Source organism: Ascidiella aspersa, chromosome 2, assembly GCF_963924565.1.
Source record: "Ascidiella aspersa chromosome 2, kaAscAspe10.2, whole genome shotgun sequence".
Taxonomy (NCBI): domain Eukaryota; kingdom Metazoa; phylum Chordata; class Ascidiacea; order Phlebobranchia; family Ascidiidae; genus Ascidiella; species Ascidiella aspersa.
Window position 1 is genome coordinate 11,731,043 of NC_139448.1, and position 27,891 is coordinate 11,758,933.

The 27,891-nt window shown below is 38.0% G+C and overlaps 1 protein-coding gene across 2 annotated transcripts; it reads right to left on the minus strand.

Moving 5' to 3' along the window:
* Positions 1-1,285: 1,285 nt before the first annotated feature.
* On the minus strand, positions 1,286-27,880 carry LOC146163674 (DNA damage-binding protein 1-like). 2 transcript variants are annotated; one of them, XM_083382382.1, is made up of 27 exons: positions 27,736-27,880; positions 27,519-27,667; positions 27,239-27,358; positions 26,970-27,065; positions 26,695-26,820; positions 26,277-26,391; positions 25,959-26,056; positions 24,987-25,142; positions 24,650-24,748; positions 24,380-24,472; positions 23,781-23,883; positions 22,099-22,283; positions 20,298-20,457; positions 19,569-19,778; positions 18,838-18,945; positions 17,539-17,746; positions 16,746-16,857; positions 15,071-15,187; positions 14,413-14,515; positions 13,838-14,002; positions 13,258-13,352; positions 7,167-7,337; positions 4,411-4,520; positions 3,670-3,802; positions 2,604-2,743; positions 2,005-2,150; positions 1,286-1,500 (listed from the first exon to the last, which is right to left on the minus strand). In XM_083382382.1, exons 1-27 carry the CDS (start codon positions 27,794-27,796, stop codon positions 1,430-1,432), a joined length of 3,450 nt encoding a protein of 1,149 aa, XP_083238508.1. In that variant the 5' UTR covers positions 27,797-27,880; the 3' UTR covers positions 1,286-1,429. The 2 variants fall into 2 exon arrangements, with proteins under 2 accessions (XP_083238508.1, XP_083238507.1); XM_083382381.1 differs by having other exon boundaries at positions 1,286-1,510; positions 2,027-2,150; positions 14,413-14,533; ... (2 more) ...; positions 24,637-24,748; positions 27,736-27,878.
* Between the last annotated feature and the right edge of the window lie 11 nt (positions 27,881-27,891).

Sequence of the window (27,891 nt, forward strand, 5' to 3'; positions counted from 1 at the left end):
TACACATTTCTTTATTTTAAAGTATCTAATTTAGCATTGCTCGGACGCAATTTTAACCGTAGTTTCTGAACTATTGAAAAACTAGCTATGAATAGCGTTGCCGATGTAAGATTACGCGAACAGTTGGACATTTTTTTCGCGAAAGCATTACATTATGGCTAAGCAGCCCGTAGGCAAATAAACGTGACAATAAACACATTCATATTGCTATCCACGTTTGTACACCACAATCCAGCCTGATCGCTTCACCACTCTGCGACGTTAACTTACCGTTTCAGCTGTTTTTGTTTACCACCGACATCCAGAAACCCCAGCTGATGACGACTGACGTCACCTGCGCGGCCAGGCGTGAACTTTCAACAAAGCAAGCACCTTACTCGAATGCTAGCCCTGTGTCTTTTCTGTCGGGCGTAGCCTCGTTTTATACCTTTTCGTAATTGTAGCGTAAAATGAACGCCAGAATAATTCGCAATAAAGTTGCACCGCTAGTTCGAAACAACACGCTGCAACAACAGCTTTTCAAACGCTTACCGTGATAGGTTATCATCACTTCCCTTTGAATTAAACTGCGCACAACGTTAGTACCGAGAACACTTTCGCTTTTACTGTGGTTCGTTTAAGCCTGAAGTGAAAAGTGTTTTCTAAACCTTTTCTCGCTAAGTACTTTAGCTGTGAAACTACCCCTTAATATTTTGCGAGTAAAACAATCAACTAAACTGAAGCACTTAAACCGTAGAACCACTTAAGACAAAACTCACCCGAACACTTGAATGCAGTGGTGCCGCTCGAGCGCAACCAACCACAAAAAATCTCGAAAACTTCTTTGTTTGCGCCTTACGTGCCTTTTGAATACAAAAGGTAAACCCCCTTTTCGCCGTTTTTGCATTCAAAAGTCTTTACAGCTGGGTCAAACGAAAAGCAAACCAGTTAGAGAAGTTCACAGGTTTATAAAAACATGTTTGGTAGTTTTGCAAAATAAATACGCTGCGAAAATATTTAATCCCACTCTAGGGTTGGCAGTTTTTTGTTAAAGATATTGGCCAACCTGTTTCTAAAACAAAATACTAGAATTGTTACCGATAACCTTTTCTGTAGCATACAAGAGAAAATATTTCGCATAATCACAGCCGCTATATTTGATCACAGGCAGTGACTCGCGTGTTCCTAATTCATTCTTTGTCTTCCTGATTACTGTGCCCTGGAATCGAGCGTTTAAGGCCTACGTAATAACTCCGATAAGCTTAACCATCTATCAGTGCACAACTGAAAAAAAAATAAAGAAACAAAAGAGTTTCCCGGTTTATTGACATTGGCAACTGGGAACAACGTTACGCCTCGAATGCAATTAATAATATCAGGAGTTGATTCTCATCACCGATGGTAAAGCGAACTCGTTAGGTTTAAAAGACTTTTCAAGACGACGATTTCTTCAGTGGATTCTACTGATTTCCTCCACGGTTTTAATGAGGAACTCGACGGTTACTTCTTTAACGCTGCCATCTTCTTTTACCTGCGTTTTACAAACAAATGAAAACGTATTTATTAGGTTGGTTATGTAATGTATACCCTCTTGCCGATTTACATAAGCGGCAAAGAAACAAGAAACTTTACCCCCGCTAGTTTTATTAACAGTCCCATTGATTCAAAAGTAACAAAGGCTCAGAAGCATGGTATTGGGAAGATTTACCCCTTTGTTAAGGCACAAGGAGTATACTTTTTTCAAACCAAAAAAATAATATAAAATTGACGCTAAAACACACTTATAAAAGTACATATATTGTTGCAGCTTTTGTCATGTTGTGACTGGCGCATGTTTTGTCAACACGGATTATCGAATATCCTTATCGCGTTTGTGATCGCACATGATGCCATTTCCGCAAGTCTGCAAGTAGCTAATAATACAAAGCCAACAGAAACGGTTTACATTGTGATTCAAAAGCTGTCAACCGCCATTACCACGCCCCTCAAAATCGACTGGCTTATAAACCCCTGAATAATTAAAACGTAGATTTTCAATTTTTGCTACCGTGACGCCCTTGGCCACGTCGGCCATCTTGTCCCGGGGCAGATCCAGGAAGCTTTCAACCAGATCCCCGTCCACGAATCCACGGTGGGCTTCGACCTTGCGCGTTGTGCAAAACGATCTCCACGTGCATTTTAAGGTTAAGGAAAACACAAAGGTAGTTCAGTCGCTTTTCCAATCTTCCACGATTTGATAAGCGCACGTTTTGTTTAACGCTCACTTTTCTTTGTGTGACATATAACCGTCAAAAATGTTTCTCTCATTGCTCTAACATTTTTGAAAATCGTTGAATTAGTTCCTAAGTTAGAATCGATCACAAAAAGCGAAAAATATATCATCTTACTATTTGTGCACTAAATATTGTCACGTGCCTGATAAAATGTATTGAAACCAAGGTTCGTTAGATAGTAAACGTATGTGACTAAGGACGTAAATGATGGACTCCGAAAATATTGTCATTAATTATTTAAAACATGGTTGTCAAACATTTTGGACGTAGCCATCGGGAACCACTTTGCTACTTATTATCGTTTACGTTGCTTTTTAAAGCTACATGTTGTAGATCACAGAAAAAGGATATGAGGCGTGTTCAATGTTGCCGACGCTCTTGATCACCGATGCCAGCCTGTTCTGGACCGACCATAACAAGTTGTAAAGATCTTCGTTGACTGTGGCTACAACGCCGATGCAACCGCACACTGTTCCGTACAATACCGTGCTCTGTCGTAAAAGGTGAAAGTAGTTAAAGTAGGGTTATATTTCGGAAGCCTGGTGGTGTCAAAAGAGTAATTTTATTGCTTTTATGCCCAGCAAAATATATTTTGCTAATGCGTTTGAACATTTTTCACCACCTGAAACGGCATCCGAACACGCCAGTGAACTGTAGTGATTTCTCAGCACCGAAACGATTACCAAGTAGAGCAAGGTTCAAGAACTGTTCGCATTTACACCGGTGCCAATACGTGACATAACGCCCAGCCAAATCGGTCCGTCACCGAGTATTCTTGCGCCACGCGCTAACAGCTTTTCCCAATGGATTTCGAATTGCAGCGAGCCGGTAAACAACATGTTTGCAAGAACACGGCCAACTGAACGCCGCTGCAATGCTAAGCACACAAACTCATGCTACGCCCGTTAAAAGCAAACAGGTTGTTTTCCACACTGTGGAATATTACTGGAGGTAAGTGAATCGAAGCACGTGCGCGAATCTAGGACAACAACAGTGGAGCAGAAACCTTTTCGCGTTTTATCTATCAGTAAAATTTAACTACATTAGCCTTTACCACGTTCAAATAGTATTTAACCAGACCAAAATTTCAGGAATTGCCAAAGCAGTATAAGTCGTTTTAAAGGCTTGGTTGAAATTTAAAAAGCGGTAAAGGGTCATAATATAAATCAGTTTCCATTGCATAGTAAAAACTTTATATATTGCTATAACGAACACTCGCGTTCTTGCCATGCGAAATAAAAATGGAAAACACAAACTTTATTGTGGAGTTTTGCACTTAGGTATACAAAATACACTTAATGTTTTTAGAAAAGATGTTTTCTTCTAACTAAAACCCTTTTCAGAAATCCTATTTCGTTTTCACCCAATTTTTTTCGATTTTAACCACGAAACTTATCAAGCAGTGTGGGAGTCTTACAACGGTGGGGGTGCAGCTCTCCCCCACGTTCTGCATGACCAACGAGCCGTGACGAAAGGCATTGACGAAGTCTCCGAGATGATAAAGTCCGGACTCCCGCAGCCGCGAACGGTCTTCGTCTGTTGTTGCGGCGCTGAAAAAAAAAAAAAATGTTTTACAAGTCAAAGTAAAACAGCCTTAGATAGTTAACCTGTCTGGCATACAGACTTGAATATTTTTATTGTGGAACTGGTTTAGTCTTTCTGTAAAATTAAAAAAATTTAACTACTTCAACCTCACCAGAAGGGACTTAAGGCTGGTCAAATACTATGGGGTTCATTCTGTCAACTAATAAATTATCTTTGAGAATGAAATGTTTTCTTGATTTTTTTGCTTTAATGCTTTTCCAAGCAGAAGGCAGTAGAATGCTTATCTGATTTTTGACGCAAGTTAAGTTTACTTTAAAGTGCAATAATTTACCAGCACGTTTTGCTATTGCGTTTTTAATACCTTACAGGTTTTAATGTAATATGGTTTTAACGCAGGTCATTTAAAGTGCAATGTTTTACCAGCAAAATTTGCTATTGTGTATTTAATACCTAAACCTAACAGGTTTTAACGTAATATAATTCTTATAAAGCTTTTGTGTGTTACCTCGTGGTTGACGCAGCAGTCGAGCGTTTTAAACAACAAAAGTCAACTTTTTCAAAGTGATGCGTTGCCCACAAACAAAGATATGTTTAATCAAAGGCAAACGGGTACCTGTCTTTTTGGCAAACAAACAGATTGGAGGCGTTCTCCGCCCCGAGGAAGGTGTCGTCGTCCATAATTTCGACGGCCGTCATCCAATTCGGGTTGTAATCTCTCGCGATCTGTACAACACACGACGCATTAAGTTTGTGTCATACGACATAATGCATCCTGTATCCCGTCACAATCACACGTTTCCGGTACGAGCGTTGCGCACCGGCTGGCGAAAGTAGGATTCTTGTGACGTTCAAATGTTCGCCGAATTGCGCGATGTTACATCAATTTGTGTACAGTGAGGTTGAGATCGGAAAAAGCTGGAAAATAGCGCTGATATGATATTAAGTTTTTTTTAGAAAACGTTATTGAGTCAAAGTCCGTTATTTAAATGATTTTCTTTTTTAGTTGTGCAAGAATTTCTTATTAAAAGTTTTTTCTTTTTGTGTTCGTTTTATAATTAGTTACGGGACCTTGTTAAAAAGTACATTGTACAGCCAATTAGGCCAGGCGACAACCTTTGACGTTACGTCGGTTTTAATAACTATACAATAGTACAGCAATTAAAATTATCGATCAACATTAATGAGTTTGACCCGTTATTAAACCCAATCACAGAGTTCGTTGCAATGCAGCTGTTGCGTCTACGGCAGTGATCCGAACTTAATTTTAAAGTTCAAAAAAAATGTATGATTAGCACCTGATATTCTGAAAAGGAAAATCTTAGTTCAATAAACTTACAAGTACTACCAAATCAATACTGGACAAAAAACAACAGCACGACCTTATGTAAAAATAACGTTTTTAGAAAGATACACTGTAAATCTGAATGCCAAAAATTACTGACAATAAAGTAAGCAAAGTTGTACTTCAGCTGTTACATATTCTCAGAACACAAAACTGTGTTTACACCTTTTAAAGCATTGTTTATTATAATAACAAGAACAAAGTTCCAGGGAGAGCGGAAAGGTGAGTGTTACACTTACACATTCAGAAAAGTTTTCGTAAAGTCTATTAATACAACAAAATAGGTAAATAGACATAACAGTCAACTCTCAATATTCGAATAGGAGTACGGTGTGTAATGTACATGTTCTGGTAGTAAATCCACCAAAGCCATCCGTTTTACGACGTCGCTAAAGGCAGTTATATGGGGCCAAAGTGCCTATGTTGTTGGATACAGTTTACAACTAGTTAAACAAACAGACGGACCACACGCACAAGAATGCCAAACTTTTTACCTATGAACTACCGTGGTTTACCTTTGCGTGCAAGATTAAATCTATTTAGGCCTAAAAAACGATGTCTTGAGTTAACTATCGTTTGTTGCATAAATGAATCCTAACCTGCTTGCTCTCTGTAACAAATGCTTCACAAACTATATGAACGCGAAAGAGATAGGCATTTAAATTTAAAGAGTTTATCCCTGAGTTTTATTAGTTAAATTGACCTTGCTCAAGCCACACAAAAGTTTATTATGCTTAGGAATTATTTGACGCACTTTTCCAGTATTGTCTTGTTAAGTCCCGCCTTATAACACAAGACTGTGCTGTGCAAAACATTTGCAATTTTTCTGAATGCATTTTGGTCACGAAGATAGCAAATTTAATGTATTTTCGATAGACTATTAGAAGAGTTATTATAAACGCAAAAATATCCTTAATTGAATTTAAATGGCTAAATTAGCGAACTGAAAAGTAGCGGAAAAATCACAGTATAACTCAGCTCTTCTAAGATGCCAGTCAATTCACAGATATAAACAATGTTGTTTTGCCTCAAACAATACCATGGTTTTAAGGCTACAACCTACAAGTAAACATCACTTCCTACCCAATGGCGCTACTTGCAACCTAAAAAAAGTACCAGCAAATTGCAATCTGATTAAAGATAACCTTGCTGTGGTTCCAACTTAAAACACGTTTATTTGTGAAAACCCAAAGTTAAAACTAAACAACCGCTACTTTGGAGTTTTTCATTAGGTAATCAACTTTATTGTAGCTATTCAGAAAACCTTATAAACAGCAGATACCCACTTGGTCAAGTCTCCGCGATGTGATTGCATTTAAAAACCAAGTCAAACAACGTGACTGGAACCAAAAACACAAAGCTACAACTGAACAACACATTTATTTAAGCGATTTTGACCAACTGATTTTTTTATGACACTTTTTCAAAACTGGCATAGCAGCAGCAGTCACCCACCGGGTCAAGCTTTTTTGGGGTGATTGCAGTAAAAAAACGTTTATATAAAAAATAAACAGCCTATCTACACAACTCCCCTTTTAAACACATTTTTTGCAAACCGAAAATGCAGTAGCAGTTATCACTTGGTCAACATTTTCCTGGATGTTAATACAGTCAAAACACTCATTTTTTTGAAAAAAAGGCTACTACAAAACAACGCCCGCTTTTAAAGTTTTTTTAGCATACTGTGTTTATAAAGTAGCATCACCCCTTTAAAATCATTTTTGGCAAACCGAAAATTCAGTAGCAGTTAAGACTTGGTCAAAATTTTCAATGATGTTAACACAGTTAAAACACTGATTTGTTCTTACAAAAAAGCTACTACAAAACAACGCCCTTTTTCAAAGTTTTTTTATTTGCAGACTGCATTTATAAAGTAGCATCGTAAACAGTTATCACTTAGTCAAAATTGTCCATGATGTTAACATAGTTAAAACAGTTATTTAAAAAAAAGCTACTAAAAACAACGCCCTCTTTTTAAAGTTTTTTTTTTGGTACACTGTATTTATAAAGTAGCATTGTCAACCCACCTCGTCCAAGTTTCCCTCGATGTGTTTGTAGGTGAGGATGTTCATGGACCGCATGAGGTCGCCCACGAGCACGAAGTCTCCCTTACATTTGAGATAGAGGGCGAGGATGTTGCTTTGGTGGCTACACTCCGCTCGCAACTCTTTCTCACCCTTCCACTGGAAGATGCTCACCTAGGAAAAAAGGAGGAATTTTTTTTTATTGGGAAAAGTTGTGCTGTCGTTGCAAAAGGTATCCACGGTGGTTTACAAATGGGACGCTTACTCTTCATTTCTGACAATCGACCCACAGGTTAATCCAGCGTTTCTCAGCCTTTTACGGCTAGCGGCACCCCTCAAAAATAATAAATAGATTGCGGCACCCCTACAAAAATGTTAGGTTATTCACCAGAATATCACAACAAAACAGAACCGGAACAACAATCAGCTCTACGCAATGTAGGAACGTACAATTGGATTTATTCCACTATAATCTTTAGAAACAAGTTGTAAGAGTTGAGCAAAAATCAGATTCTTAAAGATTCTCAAATACCCATCGTCGCCCTTGGGCATTAATAATTGGCATTCTAGGGTGCTACGGCACCCAGGTTGAGAACCACTGTATTGATCACTCAATTGTTTTGATTGCACATTACTTCTTGAAAATGTAGATGGGCCGAATTGTGATTGTTACAGCTACAGTTTGGGGCATTTAAAATGATAAAAAAGTTTTCTGTGTAGTTTTCTAAAAAATCCCCCCAAAAAATGTTATTATTAGGGATTATTAAAAATGGATAAAATTCAGTGTTTTAAATGCGCAAGTGTGGTAAATGATATGGAAGAAAAGTCACCTTTTAATCTTGTTGTTTTAAATCACAAAAAATAACATAGAAAAATTAGAACAAAACCATCAAGTTAATCACTGTTAGACAGAAAACCATTTCTTATAGGAGGTACAAAACATACCAACAGTTAGTAATTTATAGAAACCATAAAAAAGCTAAGGAATGGGTTTAAAACAATTCCTAGTAAATACAGTAGGTCATCAATCAGGCAAAATTAAGCAAATTGCCAACTGGCAAACAAAGGCCATTATATGACGACACAATCCAACTTAAAACAATGGACCAGTAAAAAAACTCCTATTTTCAGGCATTTAATACAGTTTTTCATTTATGATAACTGTACAGAAGTATATTCAGATCAAATAAAAGCGAGAACATGTCGTTTCAAAGCGTATTGGGCTCCAAAGTGTACGTCCCGTTAGGCGGGGTATACGAAACCACAGAAATTGTTTCTACTGCGGGTGCAGAAGACCGATTTAACCGGGAAATACCCAGGGGAATTTTCGGCGGCCAGGTGGTCGGGGCCTTCCGGCAACATGAAGAAGGTGGGGAATCCCGCGAGGTGGTCCTACAGCTGCTGAACAGAGACCCGGCGTGGTCGGTACTAGTTTGGATGATCGAATTTCTGTTGGTGATGGTGACTTTGCGGGTTGCTATTCTCGTTGCGAAAAGGTGATTGCATAATATGTTGATTTTAAGGTAATGCTGTGTACGAGTTATCGTAAGTGCATTTTCAATTTATTTAGGACAAAAAACAATTTTTAAATAAACACTTTTTCTAGGTGTAGTGTTTTTTGTGAAAAATAATGGTAACACGAAAATTAAACGTAATTCAAAGCCCCACTCATAGTTGAACAACCTTTCGGAAACTATGAAAAACAATTTTAGTAGATTTGTTCGAAAATAAGGCTATAAAATTACATCTAGTATAACATTGTAAATATGCTCTGTTAAAGTGCTTGGCAACGTCGGTTTCTCAGCAACATTAGAAATCTTTTTTATATTTGTTTTCTAATAGGAGAGTTGTTTATGGCAGTACGGCTCAACTTGGAACTTCCACTCAACCGTTAATTATTTCTTTTTATAGGTTCTGGTTCGTGGCATCGAATCTGGTGGATTTGGTTTTAGGACAGGTATGTTGCAAAATGCATTGGTGCGGTAAAAAGCGGGCAAAACATGCACGTTTTAATTTTTCTCATCCAGGACACCTTAAGCGGTTCGGCCAAACACTGCTGGATTTGTGGACACCGTGACGAAACACTAAATATCGACAATACGAGTACAGGTGGGTAAAATGCTGTGGCGGCATTATGCTTAAGTATTGGATAACTATGAACCAATCTCAATAAATAAACAATATAAAACCACTCCAGTCGGTTTCGTGCGTTTCGTACGGACCTAGCTAAACCTAAAACCTGTTATTTTATACAATTTTCAAGCAAAAATGTATTCTGCCTCTTTGATATGCTCAGTTAGGAATACAGATACATAACGCGGAGCACTTTCTTGTGGCTGTACAAATGTCTTTTAAGTTTTTAAAGATATGCGGAGTTTATTCCGATTGATTTTTCAGCATTACCCTATTTTATGTAAACTGATACGACAGAAATTGATCCAAAATATAAATTATGTAAACAATCCGTTCCGGCACATAACAGCAGGCTTGACGTCATAATACAGCACGTCACAAAGGCAAGGCAGCGGAGAGAATAAACGTCGATATTTTCAAAGCAGGTGTATAGGTCATTTTTAGAAATTCTACTTGATATGTCTTCATCAAAGACAATGATTATTTATACGTTCATTATATAACCCGGAAAAAAAATTGGGAGTATAATAAATATGGAGCCTGACAAATAAGACCTGTTGGAAGAACATAAAAAAATGTTGTTAAAATTACCCTGGTAGAATATGGCACAACTACACGATAACCCCCTGGAAAAATTTTAGTAACACTGCGATTTACCCCTATTGAAAAATGTACAACAACCATAGCACAACGTGTCTAGTTGCTATGGTGGTTTCACCGTTTATATGGTATATGTTTTATGTTGCACTTAAAGGGGCATGTGCTGTTGCAAAAACGCCAAGAGCAAAGAAAAACTACTTAAATAAATTACTAACAAACAAAGAACCACAGCATGACCTTACGTTTAATCAACTCTTTCATCCCATTATATCAGGGGTTCTTAAACTGGGGTCCATGGACCCCTTTGGGGTCCGTGAACTAGTTTTAGGGGCTCCATGAAGATCTAATTGAAATATTAGTGTATATTTAAAAAGTAATCAGATCATTAAAGAAAACAATTTAATCAAAAATAAAGCGGTTTTGCACTGAATGTATTTAGACTCCATTTCACTTTCGCATTTTTGGACCAGAATCAGCAAATTCATGAAGTATATTTGTATTGTGACGTCAATTTATGATGTCATTTTTAAAATTTTTTGGCTTCAGTGGTCCACGCGAGATGAAAGAATATTTTAGGAGTCCGCGGTAAAAAAAGTTTAAGAACCCCTGCTTTATATGGTTGTTTTATTTTGCACTTGCGGTGCCATGAGCTATTGCAAAAACGTTAAGAGCAAAGATAAACTGCCAAATAAATTACTAATGAACCAAGAACAACGCCATGACCTTATGTATAAACAATCGACGTCTGAGAAGTGTCCCACATTTTGAAGGAACCGAGGAGAACCTGATGGACACTTCGGGCAGCATCACATCTATAAGCGGAAGGACTGGATGGTCGCGAACGGAAAGTGCAACGAGAGAACGAGATTCAATCAGAAGCAGCGGGGAAACAAGCCGACACTACCCGGACAGCGAACTGGAGGAAACCGACACCGATTACTGCATCAACAAGTGGATGAACTCAGAGCCGCAGCCGGTCCAAGGGCCACGGAGACAGGTCTACCTGAGAAAACTGGCAAAATCGCTTCTCGCCATCGCAAAGTACATAGAAAAGGGAGATGAAGTTTTCCACCTTTGCCTAAGCGAAGCACCTTGGGCGGAGAAATTAAACAAAACGTCCACAAACACTGAGGCGCCTTGCTGTTCAGAATCGAAAAGTCAGCCCAACAATGGCGTCGAAAAATTGCAAAGCAAAGAACCAACGGGTGGCTTGATAAAAATGGGCTTTTGGCGAGTGGCGGCCGACATGGAGTTTCCTTCAGGCTTGAAGTATGAACCGCAACTGCCAACTGTGGTCGACAAAAGAGCATCGAGCGAGGACTGTTCAAGTCTATCTTTTCTTGAATGTGCGGTAAAAGCGGGATTATACACACCAGGTGAAAACGGCAAACAAGGTGCACTCAGACCTTGCCACACTGAATGGGACAAACGAATCAGAAGTAACCAGCTCAAACGGTTATTTCAGGCTCGCAGTAAGCACAGGGACGGCATCAGAGTAGGGGTAGCCGAAAGTGAACCGGCAATTAAGTTTAGGCGCTCACAACCAATTCATGAGAAGAATACGGGCGGCGGCAAAGTACCCCACCATCGACAAGAAACGAAAGGAAATAGACGCAGAAGAACAATAAGCGTGAATGAACTTGAAAATGCCTTGAAACGAGTCGAGGCGAAACGACTGTTCTTTGAAAATTCTTTTGCGGTTTCTGATAATCAGAACGCCACAAGCTTCGAGAGAATGGGGGAAGTAGGTCAAGTTTACAACAGGCTTGAACCGAGGACACATTCAGCGAGTGCAGTTAGCGAAGGTCAGCATAAATCGGAAAACTTAGTATTACAGCAAGGTGCGTCAACACCAAAAGACGATTCTAATAACAAACTTATCAATGACCTTGACACCGACGAATCTTGCAATGGCCTTGACAAAGAGCTTAGTAGCGAACCAGGCAGTGTTCTTTACAGAAACCTCTGGCAAAACCTTAACAGTAGCCTTAGTAACAGCCTTAACGATGGCCTTGGCAATAACGAAAATAGTAGCGACCTTGTCAGTGAGCGTAGCTACGACAGTTCAATCCAAGCTTACGTTTTGGACAAGTTCTTTTCGAGCAAACAGCTTTGGGACGAGCGATGCGAGAGGCGGGATGAGGACGGATACCTGAGCGAACTCAGCGGCTACCTCAGCGAGAACGGGTCGGGAAGAAGCGTTATTTTAGAAAGGTTCCTTGAGTTAAATCGCAAGCAGCTCGTCACTGTGGTAAGTAGTAAATCAAAGGTAAAGAAATAACCCGTGCAACATTCACGATGGTTGGAGTCGAGTTCGATCATTTTTTTTCACACAAAAAATATATTTCGTTTGCCGTACAGTAATACGTTATCCTGCCGGACAAATTTCAGTCAAAAGTGCAATTCTTACTTCCCGTTTCACCTATAATAAGGTTCACTTCGGTATTTTCGTCGCGCTGAATATTTTTAGGCGATAACACAAACTTTTTCGTATAAAAAATATACAAAAAAAAAAACGATAACGGCACCCATATATAGTACACAAGATGCCTACGGAGAGGGTTACCGAAAAATATACAAGCTAACCGTCCGAAGTTGTTTGACCTGTTTGTCTTTTAAGTTAACTACGCAACAAGCCAATATATATGACGACGCCTATTTTGCAGGTCACCGACAGCCCAGCGAATCCGCCGGATAGAAAGATGCAGTTTGAAAACCTCGAAACAAGCTACGCATCCAATTTATTGAACAGTTGCGTTGGAGACTGGACCCTTACAACCTGATCTATTTCGGGCTTGTTGTATTGTTCGACATTGGTTTTAGTTTTATTTTATGTCTCATGGTGGCGCATTGAAACCTATAAAATACACTACAGATATATTTAAGTATGTGTGTATGTTGTATATTGACAACCTTCCGAGTCACTGCTACAAAAAATATAAAATAAACACTCCGCAGTTAACCTGGCGATTCATTGAAAAAATTAAGACGTCATAATTTTTTATACCAAGGTAAATTAAAAAAAATACTACATCGGGTGCAAATCAATGAGACGAGGGTCCAGATAATTCTATTTATCAGTAAGTGTTGAAAAAACTAACTCACGGACCCAAGGGGACCAAGGCCAACAGTTTGAGTTCATTGTCGTAACGTGTGCAAGTTACAAGTACAAGTTCAGATTCAGAACAATGAGCAAAGGACAATCTACAAACTATGTTAAACATTTTGCTGTAGGTTGTTTAGTTTGGACCACAGCAATACCTTGGTAATCAGTCTAGACACGGAAAGAATAAACTTTCCTGCTTATTTTACCAAACAGCAAAAATCCGATAAGTTTATTCCCTTGCACCATTTCACTTACTGTGTTATTGATTGAGGCGAGGACGCTTCCGTTGAATTCGCACAGCGAGTAAACCGCTCCTTTCACCTCCTTGTGCGTCACTAGACTCAATTTATCTGCAACATAAATGCATGGTTTGTAGATTAAAGTTAGATAACTAAAGTGGGCGCCGAAAAATGCAATGTGTACAGGTTGTATAAAATTTAACGATGGAGCAACATACCACGATATGTTCCTAAACAAGTTGTTTCGTAGTGTAAGATTCGGCGTGGAATTAAAAGTGTGGTTCTATCGCAAATCCCTAATATTATGCTTGGCTTTACGTAACAGTGGAGGATTACAATTTGGACGGCTTTTGAACAGCTCCGTAAACTAAGAGGTTTCTCACGCGCATTTGTTTACGTTTATTTCTAAAAATTGATACGGCTGTTCTTTAGCTATTACCTGATAACTTCTAATATGAGTTAAAAAGATACCACTTTCCGAGTTCTGGCTCCGTGTGCAAGTCGAGAGAGCACGCTAGACTACTTAAGGTTCAGTCAAGTCTGCTAATAAATTATACGCGACCCAATAGTAATTCTACTGAAAAAAGTCTACTCACTGTCTGTGTACTGGAAGACCATGATCCTTCCCAGTTTGGGCTCGGGTTCATCGGAATACACAAGGGCCGTGCCCACCACGAAGTAGGGCGTCATGTCGTCGCCAAGATGACAGGACATAATACTGGTGGCCTCCTCGTTCGCTGCCAGCTGGTATGCGTGGTAAACTGGGAAGAAATTTCGTTTTTTTGGAGGTAGTGGCGTGATGCAAAACACATATAATTAAAGTCAATATTGTAGTGGGGGCTATTTAGGATCTTACTGTTTGTGTGGTTTAGGAAGACTTAAGAACTTTAAAGTAGCCAAGAATCGTGCAAATTCAGTGTCTATTTGTGAAGTTGCTCTTAACGCTGAAATGATATCAAGGTAAATTTAAATTTGCAACTGTTTAAAAGTTACAATTTTTTTCTCGGCGTAACAAAAATCCTTTGGTGTCAAACTGCTGTTTAGCTAACCATCTCGAAAACTGGTAAAAAAAAATGTTAAAATGGAAACATTTTTTTAACGCACTTTTAAATAACACACAGACATACCTACTCAAAAAAAACAAAAAAAAAACACATCAAGTGAATCTTACCCTCGAAGGTGTGTTGGTCGATGATAAGGAGGTTACCGACCTCAATTTCGTCCTCGAAGTAAGCTTGAGAGCCCTCGGCCGACCGCGCACCGAATGGGGGACTCTTTGTGCAAATAGCCGCCTATAGCAAAACAAGTGTTTGTATATACCTGAAACGTTGCCTGAGAAGTCATTGTGTTTTTCAACAAAGAAACGGTGCACTTGCAAATCATAGGTAGCCAAAAACATACTGAGGTTAAATTAGTTTTTTGTACCTTTCCAAAATCTACAATTTTAGCCAAATTCGTTAAACAAAAAATCCGTATTTGCCGCTCAAGAAGGGATATTTAGAAATCGCAAGATTTTAACCACAAGAAAAAAGGTATAAAGCACGCATTTGCTTCAAGCATTATGAAAACAATTAAACTGATAAAGTTTTAGTGTAAAATGTGAATTTATCGCTTGACTACATATAACAGAAATTAACACAAGAAAGGATTAGGATTTGGGGCAAACTATTTAATCGCTACGGTAGATGTTTTTAAGATGCCAAACCCCACAAAAGGGGTTTAATTTCCCTGTAGAGCGCGTTTTAGTGTTGAAACTGCCGACATGGGTACTAAGGGAAATGACCAACTACAGGTGTTAATATAAACCATTCATATGCATGAGAGGCTACACTCAAACCGTTACAGACCTGTGTGCTTGCGCAAGGGCGTTCCACGCTTGTTTGGCCCGTTGCAGTGTCGACCGTGTCACACCTGAGAGTGATCAGACCGAAGCACTGCGTCTCTTCCTGCCAAAGTAAATCGAGATTTAGCACGACTTGTCACAAAAACAACTTTGAGACTAGGCCGAATGAACAACGCGAGGGTGCGTTTGTTAGAAAACAGAACGATCGCTGTCAGACATTTAGACTGTTTACCTGGCCCATGTTTTCCGACGCTGGTGAACCGAACTGAACTCTATAGTTCAAATGCGATCGCTTTAACATGAAAACACGAAGGGATTAGTTAATATTTACTATGTGGTGTTTACAGCAAGTGTTTATTTTAAAGCAATGCGATAATGATCTAAGCAGAAATTATTTTAGAAACTATCCATGGGCCTAAATCATATTTTTTTCATTTTCACTGTTACAACACTTTATTGCATTCATTGTTACAACACTTAATTTGTTCCGATTTATGACAATGGCAATCATAATAAGGACAAGGAGAAAGTTAAATTAAACACGTTTTTAAACAAATCGTTGCATTTATACAAGTCCAGACCTATCACATTTTATCAAAAATGCTGGTTTGTCCAACTATATTTTTGATCCTAAACCTAATCCATTGTAAACAATTAAACGTAATTTAAGTTCTAATTTTAGTTTATATTCGGGTTTACAAGAATTTAGGAATTATAGCCCCAATCTAATTCGAGAAAATCTCCACAGACTTCTCTGTTTGGTGTGTTATTTTGCCTCAACGTGATATTATTATTATAAAAAAATTCTTGCGCTTCGGGTTTTCATAAATTCTCGATAGAAGTTTTTTGTAATTATTGAAAATAAGGATTTCAGACAAAAATAAGAACATTTCTTAGAAATTAGGACAGTAATTTTTCTAAGACATTGCCTATTAAAATAAGGACAAATCCTATAAGATAGGGCGGATTGGCAACCCTGCATATAAGGTACATATTACTTCAAAACTTCGTGCAGAAGCAGACAACGAAAAATGTTTTGTTCATCACTGTTAAACCTGAAGGGTCGATGTTGTAATAGGTCCAAAGGAGTGACAGACCGAAATGTATAAGGAGCCATGCGCTAGAGTGATATAACATCGGCAAGTTAAGATACATTTATTAGTTTCTGCAAAAAATATCAGAATTATTTTGCACAGTGTTGTTTGCGCAGTCTAGAACAGTGCTCTTCAACCTTTTTTGGTTTGGTGAACCCTTAAAGTTGTTATGACAGACTCGTGCACCCCATACTTAAAAGGTAAACTGAGGTAAGAAGCGATATAAAAAACATTATGCATATCAATATCATTAGGTCAATTAAACCCGAGCGGAGCTGCCGAAGTTTTACCAACTGTAAGTGAGAGTTTGATTTTGGCTGCAGGCTGCTTGCGAGTACTATTGCATGTCATACAACAGCATTCAACGTCAAATATTAATGATTCATTAAAAGTTTGTGATGCACCCTTGTATACCTTTTAGTAATGGTGCACCCCAAGCATATTTTTGTGCACCCTAGGGTACACCGTGCACACCGTTGAAGAGCACTGGTCTAGAATATTAACAACGTGCTGGTGGCCGGTAATTGCTCCTTTCAGTGAAAATTAACACACAACGTAAGTGAGCACCTGATAAGCAATGCGTCGTGGCGACTCATGAAGAGGAACGGTCCTTATGTGCAGCTTCTGTATCTCATCTATCGTTCCGATCAAAAGCGTGCTGTCGTTTGCCAGCGCCAAGCTGCAGAAAGACACAGTTTCGTTGCAATTTGTAAAAACATGTTTAGGTTTTTTAACGTAGCCTTGGTTCGGTCCATTAATGTAAATTGCGGTGGGTCTCGTTCTTGTTGACCACTAACTACATGTATATTGTTTCTAGTGCAGGCAAAAAAAAATAAACAAATAATTTAAATAAACAAAATAAAATAGCAATACATCTCAATTTCTTCACATATGATTAGGCTTGTTTCAATAACAAAAAAATAAGTAGCCTAGTTTAAATTAAAATGTTTTTTTAATGATTATGGATTTTTACTGACTTTTAATTTACAAAAAGGCAAGAAATTAAGTTATCACCAGAAAAAACGAAAACTGTTAAAATAACTTAGTCTGTGGTTTTCGATGGCAAGCTGCGCCGTGTTACCTAATTAAGGTTTTCGAAAATTATTTAAAAAACGCTTATTTTGAAGAACATTTTGCAAGAACTGGGTTGAAATTAAAGTTAGTGCCATACAAACGACAAGCAAGCACTGCACACTGCCCTTAATAAATTTCTCGTGTTATTTTATTATGTGTTTTTTTTTCACTCGGCCGCGTTTTGTACGCATAAACATTGCCCAATATTCAAGCTCAGCACCTTACGACTGGCTCTGCTAGCTTTTCGCTACGATTCACGCAAAAAAGCTTTAAAAAAGTTGCTAACCTGTCGGGGTAGCCCTCCGAGTCGAGCGGGCACATATGCGACACCTCCTTAAGGTTGACGTTGGAGAAGACCAACTTCTTGTTGGAACTGTATACGACCGTGGGTCGGTCCGAGCAGGCGAACACGTTACGCGCGCCTCCCGACGAGAAAGCGCATAGAGCGGTGGGCTGGGTGCCAAGAGGTACTCGCTTCTTGTCGCTAAGAACGCCTGTGGATATATTGGAGGTTGGTTTGCATTTCGGTCTGTGCAAATGGTCGTGTATGTTTTTAATTCTAAATGAGGTAATCAGGTGTCACTATATAACCACCCTACGTAATGCATTTCTACTTTTGACTTAATAAACACACCGAAAAGCCATTGCAAGCAGGGCAGGCCAGAAAAACAACTAGTCTGCAGTAAGAATCCAGCTGTGCTACATAGGCTCAGAGAGGAGCGGGCCTCACTGTAGGCTAGTTGTTTTTCTAGCCTGCCCTGCTTGCATCATTGATCTACATATTCGGTGAGTCTACTATGGCCTTTCGGTGTAATAATGATACGTAAGCGGTAATCGTTGGTCAAAAAGCAGTTTCAGAATGGCTAGATCCCAGTTGTTAACACGCATGTGTGTGCATCTTTCATTGACCGAATGAAGCACGGTTTTGCGAAAGCTTCCAAACCTCAATATAATTTGTTGTTATATAGCGCCACCTAATTGCCTTATTTGTCTTGCATTTCAAGTCAGAAATTATTTTTGATATTTTCTAGTTTTCTTTTTTCGCCTCGTTTTGCCGGCTTGTTTTCACTGTTTTTTGTCTGTATATACCGTTTTGTTAAAGCTGCAAGTTTATTGCTCCAAAGATGATTACCTGTAAGTGTAATCTAAACGTCGACGCTCATAACAAAAAATCTCTCTTAGAAAAACCCTTAAAAAAAATTGAGTTTTCTTATTTTGTTAATAAAAATTTCTCTCATAGTTGGTGTTTGTAGAGGCATTTGCATCAGGTCTAATAGTAATTTCAAATGTAAAGACGACCGTGCAAAAAATATGTACCATGCGGTGAACTAAGTGGCCTGCTGTATTTTTACTTTTGTTCTGGCTGTTTTAATATGTATGCCTTGGTGGGAATAGGTATATATATATATATTACATATAGTGTTATTCAAATTAACGAAGGCAATCATTATGGGATGTTGAAATGCCGGCACAGAACTACAACTTCCAGACGATCTGTATTTGTTGGATAATCTCAAATGTTTAAATAAGAAACGCTACAAAGGTCATCCCAAGCGTCCAAAGCTGTAACGGAAGCCTAACTTACCCGTGGCCTCGTCAAGGGTGAAGTAGAAGAGTGTCCCGTCGCCGAGTGTCACCAGCAAGTAGTTGACCTCCTCGAACTGCACCAACAGGATGGAACGCGGGATAATCTCTGCAACATTTGCGATAAATCAGGGTTTAGCTCAGTTAGAACTGTGTTTTTTGTATCCGAGGAGTGAAAAACGTGCAGTCACATGAATCAGCTGATTGTAATATATATTTTAATGTATACCGAGAGAGAAAATAGTTTCATACACATTTCGAGTTAAATACCTTGTAATGAGACTGAAATGTTTTTTGTCACTGGGCGTCTAAAATTACAGTAAAAAGGGAAATGATCAATGCAGAATGCAGTCACTTCTGCTTGTTCAGGCAACTATTAATCAGCTTGCGGGTCGGTGATAAATAGGACTGCAATTCCGTCATTGGTCAGCAGAGCGGGGTCCTGAGTTCTTGTTCGAAATTGATTTGCTTGCAGTATAGTAAGGAAACGTATCACAATAACATTTGAAATTACATAGAAATAAAATCGGCCAGATATTTGCTCGATACTATTTGGTCAACCCGCGAAGAAAACGTAGTAAAGTTACATTGTATAAAAACATTAAACCATCGGCATTAACCGCGGCTTTCCGTTAAGCAACCCTGATAACCACGCACAAGTACGGACGCCAATAAGCACGATCGAGGTCATATCTAATGGACCTTTCAATTAACTACTAGCTTGTTCCATACCGTCAGCCAATTTCTCCTGGTACAATTCCTCCAAGCTGGGCAGCTTGAACACCCGGGCACTGTTGTCGTTCCAAAGGCCGACCGCGCACAACTCCGCCCTTTCGTGGCCGCCGGCGTCTCCCCCCGCGCCCTTGCCCCCCGACAGTGAGTCGATTGTCAAGCACGCCACCTCGTGGGGAAGATCCACCGAAGAGCGTTCGATCAGCTCGCCTAAAAAGTAAGCGAAGTCAATTTTGATAAAATGTATAGCATTTAAATCGACGAAACGCTTCAAAACGTATTTAATTTCGAAAATCGAAATCTTTGACAAAATTGAATGATTAAAGCAAAATTATACTAAATAATGGAAAGTAATACACGATCTATTAAAATTGAAAAGAAATAAATGCTACCACTGAAATAGACTTAAGATTAATCTTATATTATCAGGATTTATTTTACGACTTCAGGCTATAGTGGTTCTGAAACTGTGTGCCTCGAGAGATTATTCAGTAAACTTTTTGTATTGTTGAAAAACAATCTATTCGTGTAACAAACATGTATTCAAGCATACAAGATTTCAATAAAACTTTTCTCCAAAAAATTGGTGGTTTAACGTAATAAAACAGCTTGTAGCGTTTTGTTTTATTTTGTTTGAACCACTTAAATACCCGAAACACCGTAAACATTATTCATGAAAAAATCACTAACGCAAAAAAAATGACACACAAAAGTATCTTCACAACTGACCGGGCTGAATTTCCATGTAATGCAGGGAATTGCCCACAGCCAGGAGGACTTGCGTGCGGTTGCTGGTGGCAACGCTGATGGTTCGGTCATCCTTGGACTTCCATTCGGCCACCAAACGCTTCTCTGAGAGTGAGATGAGACGGACGCTCTTCTCTGTTACCTGGCAACGCGATAAAACTAATGTAGGTTTTCTCCTCGATTCCGACGTTTATGGATTTTCGAACGAACATTAATAACTTATCCATGAATAACTGGCGGTCGAGAAATTTCTCATTTTGAAGAGAAGACTCGTAGCTTAGGTATCACCCTATGTAAGTCACTTAGGGCACATTTAAATTTTAAGGCCGAATATTACTAAATATTAATATTAATATTTTAATATTTTTTATATAAAAGTTTGATTGCGGTCTAAGTTTTTTTTTACGCGACAAAACTTCGAGCTGTATACTTCCCTTTGGTGATAAAGTCGCAAGGGCTCAGTAAATTTGGATTGTGGGTAATTATTTTTTTAGTTGAAGACAGCAAATACAAATTGTTAAAATTGTAGTTGGAAAAAGTCAGGGCATTTTAAGATATACGGAGATTACAAGCTAACAGTGCCACCTGAAACTCAATATTTTAACCACTTATAAAAAGAAAAATGATACAAGCAGACGTTTGCGGTTATAAGGAAACACCACAGCCTCTAAACCAGTGGTTTTCAACCTTTTTTCTTTCGTGGCCCATTTACGTTGCAAAAAAATTCTGTGAATACATTTTTACGAAAGAAAAAAACTGTAAAACAGGTATAAAACAAACCACAGCAGAACATATTTCAAAACAGATTATTCATTCAACCGTGTATTAGTGACATACTCGCGGCTGAACAATAAATTTACATTCATTTTTAATCCACCCCAAGCCATTATTCCTGTAAAATTAAATATAGTGACACAAATGAAACTTAATCTAGCTTTTTTAAATTGTTCTGTGGCCCACCTCAAATGTTCTTATGGCCCACCACTGAACCATGGCCCACTGGTTGAGAACCGCTGCTCTACACCGCAAAAAACTTTAAAGTGGATGGGGGAAGCTAACCGGGTGCAGATGGGGATTACAAATAACGAATAAGGATGTTGGTCCAAGATGCAAAATATAACAACTAAGTTAGCCGAGCATCTAGCTAGGGGGCAAACAAAATGTAGCACAAAAACGGGCGAAAAAGGCAATCTGTATACGTATACGGATTGTAAAACTGAAAAGAAAAAAAGATGGTGGCAAATAATAAAACACATCAAGGGTTTTAGCTGTTAACGATAAACTAATTTTAAAAAAATTGCAGATAACACCTATTGAAACAATGATTTGAATTGAACACCATCGTGAATTGCAACAATTTCATCATGAAAACGCGAAAAAGACAGTGGCTAATGTTTGCATAGATCAAAGAAAACGAAGTTAGAACAGGGAGCTTTAAAACCAACCCAAATCCGAAAATAAAGTGTAGTCCCGATTTCGACTCCAGCCACATTTACCGTCAGAGTCCGGCGACGACTACACAGGCCTATATTCTACCTATTCATGCAACTAAAACACGGTCGATAGACAGCAATTCACCCATAGGGGTGTTGAGCAACTCACTCACCCACAATACGTCGCTAAAAAAGAATCCACCCTTACAATTTACAGTTTGACGCATTAGCTGTACCAAACGTGCTCCTGTGCATGCGCACGTTACACTCATCGGATGGTCTTTCTCGAGTAAAGAGTCCGAATCAAATAAACGACTCGGACTCCTCAGCTCTATTTATAAGTGACGAACCTGTATGAGCTGGTTGTGAGCGACGTTGGTACAGTGGAATGTCTGCCGCTCGTCGTCAAACCCGCACAGCTCTGTCTCCTCCACCTCCTCGCCACTAAGTCGCAGCACGCGGGAGTGGCCAACGAACGAGATCACAAGCGTGTCGTATTTGGAGGTCGCGTCGAGCACCTTGAGCGGCCACAGACCTGTGAACGAGATTTCGAATCTTACACACCGGGTGTTTTTTGGGCAGTAAAATACTAAAATTATTACCTTACTGACACTTATATTATTACCTTTTTACCTACACCACAACCAAAAAGGCGAAAATGTTGACCTTCTGCCGATGCACAATTTAACTCGGGCCCAAGTGGCTGCACCATTTCCCTTTGGGAGAATGGTTGTCCTGAAGACTGGGCCTGAACCATTACTGATAATTCGGGCATTTCCGGTCTCATTTTTGGCCAATGGGAAGAAGGCGCCACTACCCCTTTACCATTTACTCTTTAATTTCTTTACTTTTATTTAGTAAAAAAAGACATCAATGGGGAAAAGATCCAGGGGAAATAACCCATAACCACCATTTGACAGGAAATGAACTCTGGGCCCTGAGGGTAGATCAGCCCCTTTTTCAGTATTTCTCGTCCTTGGCGCTGTTTTGTTTTTTCTTTTATTGCTCGCCCCTTTAATTTTATGTTTACCTTGAACTTTTTGTACGCTTTTTCGCGCTTGTCACAACACACATATCCATTTCAGTTTATTATACATATTTATCTCTTTCTTTGTTGCCTTTATTTATTACTTAAATGTTGTTTTTTTCGTATAATATTCACCTCGATCGTTTATCGCTCCTTTCTTTTCACCTTATTCGCTTCTTTATTGACGCGAATAAACAAACATTATATCAATGTCGGTGGTAACTTGACACCTCATTGGAATATTGAAATTACTTTCAACTGCTAATTTTGCATACGTTGTGACACTTGTGTTTTTTCGTTTTTCAAATTATTGTTTCCCAAACCATAAACACGTTTAGCGTTCCTTTTTGCCTCTTATTTGTTCTCTTTGTTGGTTCTGAAGCAAGACATCGCTATTTTGCACGTCAAACTTATCCTAGGGAGCTTTATACAAAGAATCCGTATTGGGAGGAACAAAGCAACTCACCGCTTTCCTTGGAAAAAAATATAAAAATTTTTTGTTTTTTTTTTTATATATGTGAAAACCATTTTTTCGTTTTTTTTTATCAGGTTGTCCAACGTATATTGGTTTAAAATATTTGCCCTGGTGGAGTCATGTGGTAATTGCTTCTGAAAAGTCGAGTTCTAAGTTTATTTCGCCACACAAAAAAAGCGATTTTTATTGACCAGCTTAAAATGTGTGGCGAGAAAGCAACATTTTCATGTGCTGCTTCTTTATAAGGGCTTTAAGATATTTCGCGACTCACTTTATGTAATGAGAACTAAATACGGCTGTGGTCTTTTTTTCACTAACTTAACATACACGGCGCAATAAAGTTCAGCGCATTTTCACGGAATTTGCACCTGATAAGTGCGCATATTTCGAAAACTATCATATTTAAAAATAAATAACTGGCAAAAAAAAACCTTGGCGCGGCAAGGCATCCGCTATCCCGTAACCAATACAAAGACTAATGTCAACAAATACGATTGCTAATTTTAGTTTGCATAACTTGAGCAACTGACCTGCGATGCCCGGTAGGTCGATGCTGGCGTGTTCCTGAATGCCGATTCCATTTCGAATTATTCGTAGGCTTCCCTCTTTGAAGGCACCGGAACACGTGACCAGCTGAAAAAAAAGGATCCAAGACTGGGCACAAAAGGTCATAAGGGTAACTTTTACATGTGTTACGCTATATTTTAGATTCGTCAGCACAAAATGACTCTCGGGTAATTTTTGTTCCAAAAATATTGTTTTTTAACTAGGGATACTGTATACCGAATAAAAGTGAATATCAGCTGACATGGGTTTTTTCTATGGTGTACGATTGACAAAAAACAATACCAAACATGTTAGGCGAGCATTACGACATGTAACAGAATATCCTTTGATTCAAGGCTCGGCATTCCGACCTAAGCGAAATAAGTGTTTTTAGGTAAGATGCAAGACCATTATAATGACTTTGCAAAACAACTAATTGCTGTTTATTTTAGTTTTTGCGCAGCTTCTAAAACCTACCGAAGGTGTTCAAATACACACGCGAAAAAGGTATTTTAAAAAAAGGAACAAGAACAATTGCCTACTTTTCTGTCTTCTAGACCGAATATAAGTCTATAAAACGAACCTGTCCCTGTCCTTGTCGGTCCAGGTCCACAACACACATATCAACTATCGGCCCCAAGTTGGTGTAACTGTCCAACACAGAAACATATGTTTTCTCCGTAGATCGGTCGGGAGAACCTAAAAAACGTGTGATCAAATTTAAAGCACACAACTGGGAATTTTGATGAGACGTCTAAAGCTCTTAAGCGTTACACTGTCACGTATCTGAAATAAATTGTTTTGAAGCACAAAGGTAAAAATACATCAGACCGTGTTTACCTTCGTTTGGAACAGGCTCGGTATGCAACTTGACGAGTTGGGAATCCCCCAACCGGGAACCGATATACACCACCCCGTTGTCAAGGTAACTGATAGCTTCAGGAATGGAAACCTGAAAAATTATGTTGGACATTTCAGGTTGGAAATTATTAAAAGTTAAATAGATGAAATCCCTTATAGTGGCCAAATACAACAATAAATTTTCCGTAATGAATGGAAATTTAAAAGAAAGTGCTAATAAATGCCAATACATTAATACAAATATTGTTTCAAGCATATTTATTGTCAAGTTCCTTTGTTTAGTGATAGGCGTTTGGTTCTAATGATATAAACATTCAAATTGAACTTGCCTCTCCCAGTAACTCAATGCTCAAATCTTTAATCGTTTCAGATCCATCCATAGACTCTTCAGGATCCAGCAACAAGACAAAAAGATGTCCAGCAATATCTCCGAGAAGATACCTTGAGCCGTTGTTATCAATTGGAGCATAGCAATTAATTGTGTTCTGTGCATGTAAAATTAACATTGTTGCTATATTTTTGTTAACTTGTTGTTGTTGTTCAAGCAATTAAAGTTAATTCCGATGATAAGAGATTTTGAAACTAGGCAGCAGACGCCCTGGTGCGTCATTTCAACTTATCAAGGGCATCACACAAAAGCTGACAGAAATCATTCACCCTGGAACTCTACATTCAAATGCATAAATACCAACTGTAGTAAATGATAATGCTTACATTTTAACAATTAAATTGGACTATTGCCATTTATTTCAGGCTGAGAAAAATGGGTTGGTCAGTTATATTGGCATATAAAGTTAATTATTTGTAAATTAACAACCAAAGTAATTGGCTTAAAACAAAACATAACAAGTACAATAACAGTAATCTAGATTCGTTGTATCTTAGAAAACAGTGAGAAATCCTTTGTGTATTATTTGCATTAAACCATTCGCTGCAAAAGATGTTGCCAATAGGCAAAAACATAGTCTCATGACATCTGCAAATCATAATTACCCCTTAACATTTCACACTAAAGATTAAAAACACTCTGTGTACCCATATATCATACAAAGTTCCTTATGGTTGTATAAATAAATAGAACTTTTTTGCATTTTTCTTACTAAGGTTTGAACATAATATTAGCAAGGTTTGTTTCATCTAAATGTTTTCTAGATGCAATTGAGATTTGCTAGGTTGTCACCATTCTAGCAAACTTTTAAAATGTGTTGCAAGAAAAAAGTTTACGAACCCTTTTCCTTTATTATGAAAGCAAAGAGCTTATAACTTTACAGGTTTTATAAAAGGAGTAAATTATCACCAACCTTGACATCTGGAGGAGCAATTGGTATGTATTTGTCGCCATTGTGATAGGTAATTGATTCTTGTCCAATCATAATTGCGCCGTTGTAAGGTGATGGCACTAATAAAATCATAATATGTTTAGTCATTTTTTTAAAACCTGGCACACCATAAAAATTACTCCTGGTTTACTATACATTTAAACTTGTTTTTTTTAAATACATTATAAATATGTTTGCAACTAGTTTCCAAAGAATGCCACATATAATACAAGCCTTAACGGCATACAAACCAATTAAAGTGCTGCACATCCCTATAAGAACATATGCAGTAAAAATCACCTGCAATGATCATATTTGCTTCTGCATCAACATTTTCTTGTTTCCAAGGTCCTGGTTTAACATCTTTCTCACGCACATCTATTCGGTGAGTCTTCACATGTCGACCTTGTGGGTTCTAATAAAGATAAAACAAAAGTTAAGTTTAAAATTTATTTTCAACTGAGTATCCAGAAATTTTTATTTTGCCATATGTCTAAGAAAATTGAACTAAACAAACAAAGTAATACATAAAACAATGAGGTAGATATTTGTTTCCATAAAAAAGTATGAAGCAATGTTAGGTAAATTAAATGTAGTTTAACAATGCAATTTTAAATAAAAAAATCATTTCATAAAATGAAAAGATTTATCAACAAAATTTTTTTTTAAATTACAACATCTGTGAATGACTCAAAGCAATATATTTAGAAAACCATACTTGATAAATGATAACCAAAGTTGGTGAGGCACATCCATGTAAAAACTGTGCATCAATCACACTTAGTTCCTCAATCCGTACATTAAAGGGGCGAAGCTCCTCTGATATTGGGTCGTAAGGTAAGAACTGAAAGTGTCAATAAGATAGGTTGAACATGTCAATCATAAACAAACTTGAAAATTTTTTTAATTTACTTTAAAAAAACAAACAATTTTGACATTTATCAACAGACAAAAGCTAATTTATAATGAGAATCAGTGAAAAAATCATAAAACCTTAAATACTCCTTCATACAGCCGGAGGCCAATCAACTTGCAAGTTGGGTCAATAATACCAATCACTCCAGTCTCTGGAGGCCTGCCTACCGGGTCCTTTGAAATAAACATAATTTTTTGGTTTCTAAACATTTTTTATCGGTTTGTAATTAGATTAAAGAACTAACATGACAAACTTCCACATTTCAAGTTATAGTCAGAATGTCACAAAGTAATTTTACATACTAAGGAAACATAACTATTGCAGGCTTGTAGAAATTGTCACTTACACTTAGATCACCGCTAGCCTTGGTAATTATCTCACAGCCACCACCTTCCTTTGCTCTGTATGACAATATACAACCATGGTAGCGCTCAGTTAGGACAAACAGGAGATCTTTTTCCTCGCCCTAAAACAATAAACAAAAATAACTTGACAAAACCTAGTTGCAAATAAAAACCTTTTTATTCAAGGAAACACACAAAATCATAACTAAACAATAAAGGGATAAGTGTTGAACACACTATTCGATTGTGTTATACAGAGTAATTTACATGTATCATACTTACTTCCGGCCTAAATAGTTTCATAACAGCAATCTTGCCATAAATATTTAGCTCCTTAACAGGTTTCAATCCTTCAGGTGCAACAGTGAAGATCTCTAATCTCGAATTTTTCGCAATGAGAAGATTCAAATCCTCTGGACTGGTGAAGTGACCTAAAACATAAATTGGTTTATCAAAAAACGTCTAAAAAAAGATAAATACACAGAAATGTATTACACACCTGTTATGGAATTGTTGCATGCTGTTGGCTTATGTGCTGTTACAACATAGTTGAAAGACATGTTGCGTTGTTCTACTGTAATTACTCACTTTTCATTGAATGGACATTATACAAATAAATCATGTCTTAAATATAAGAAATAGTTAAAATCAGTTT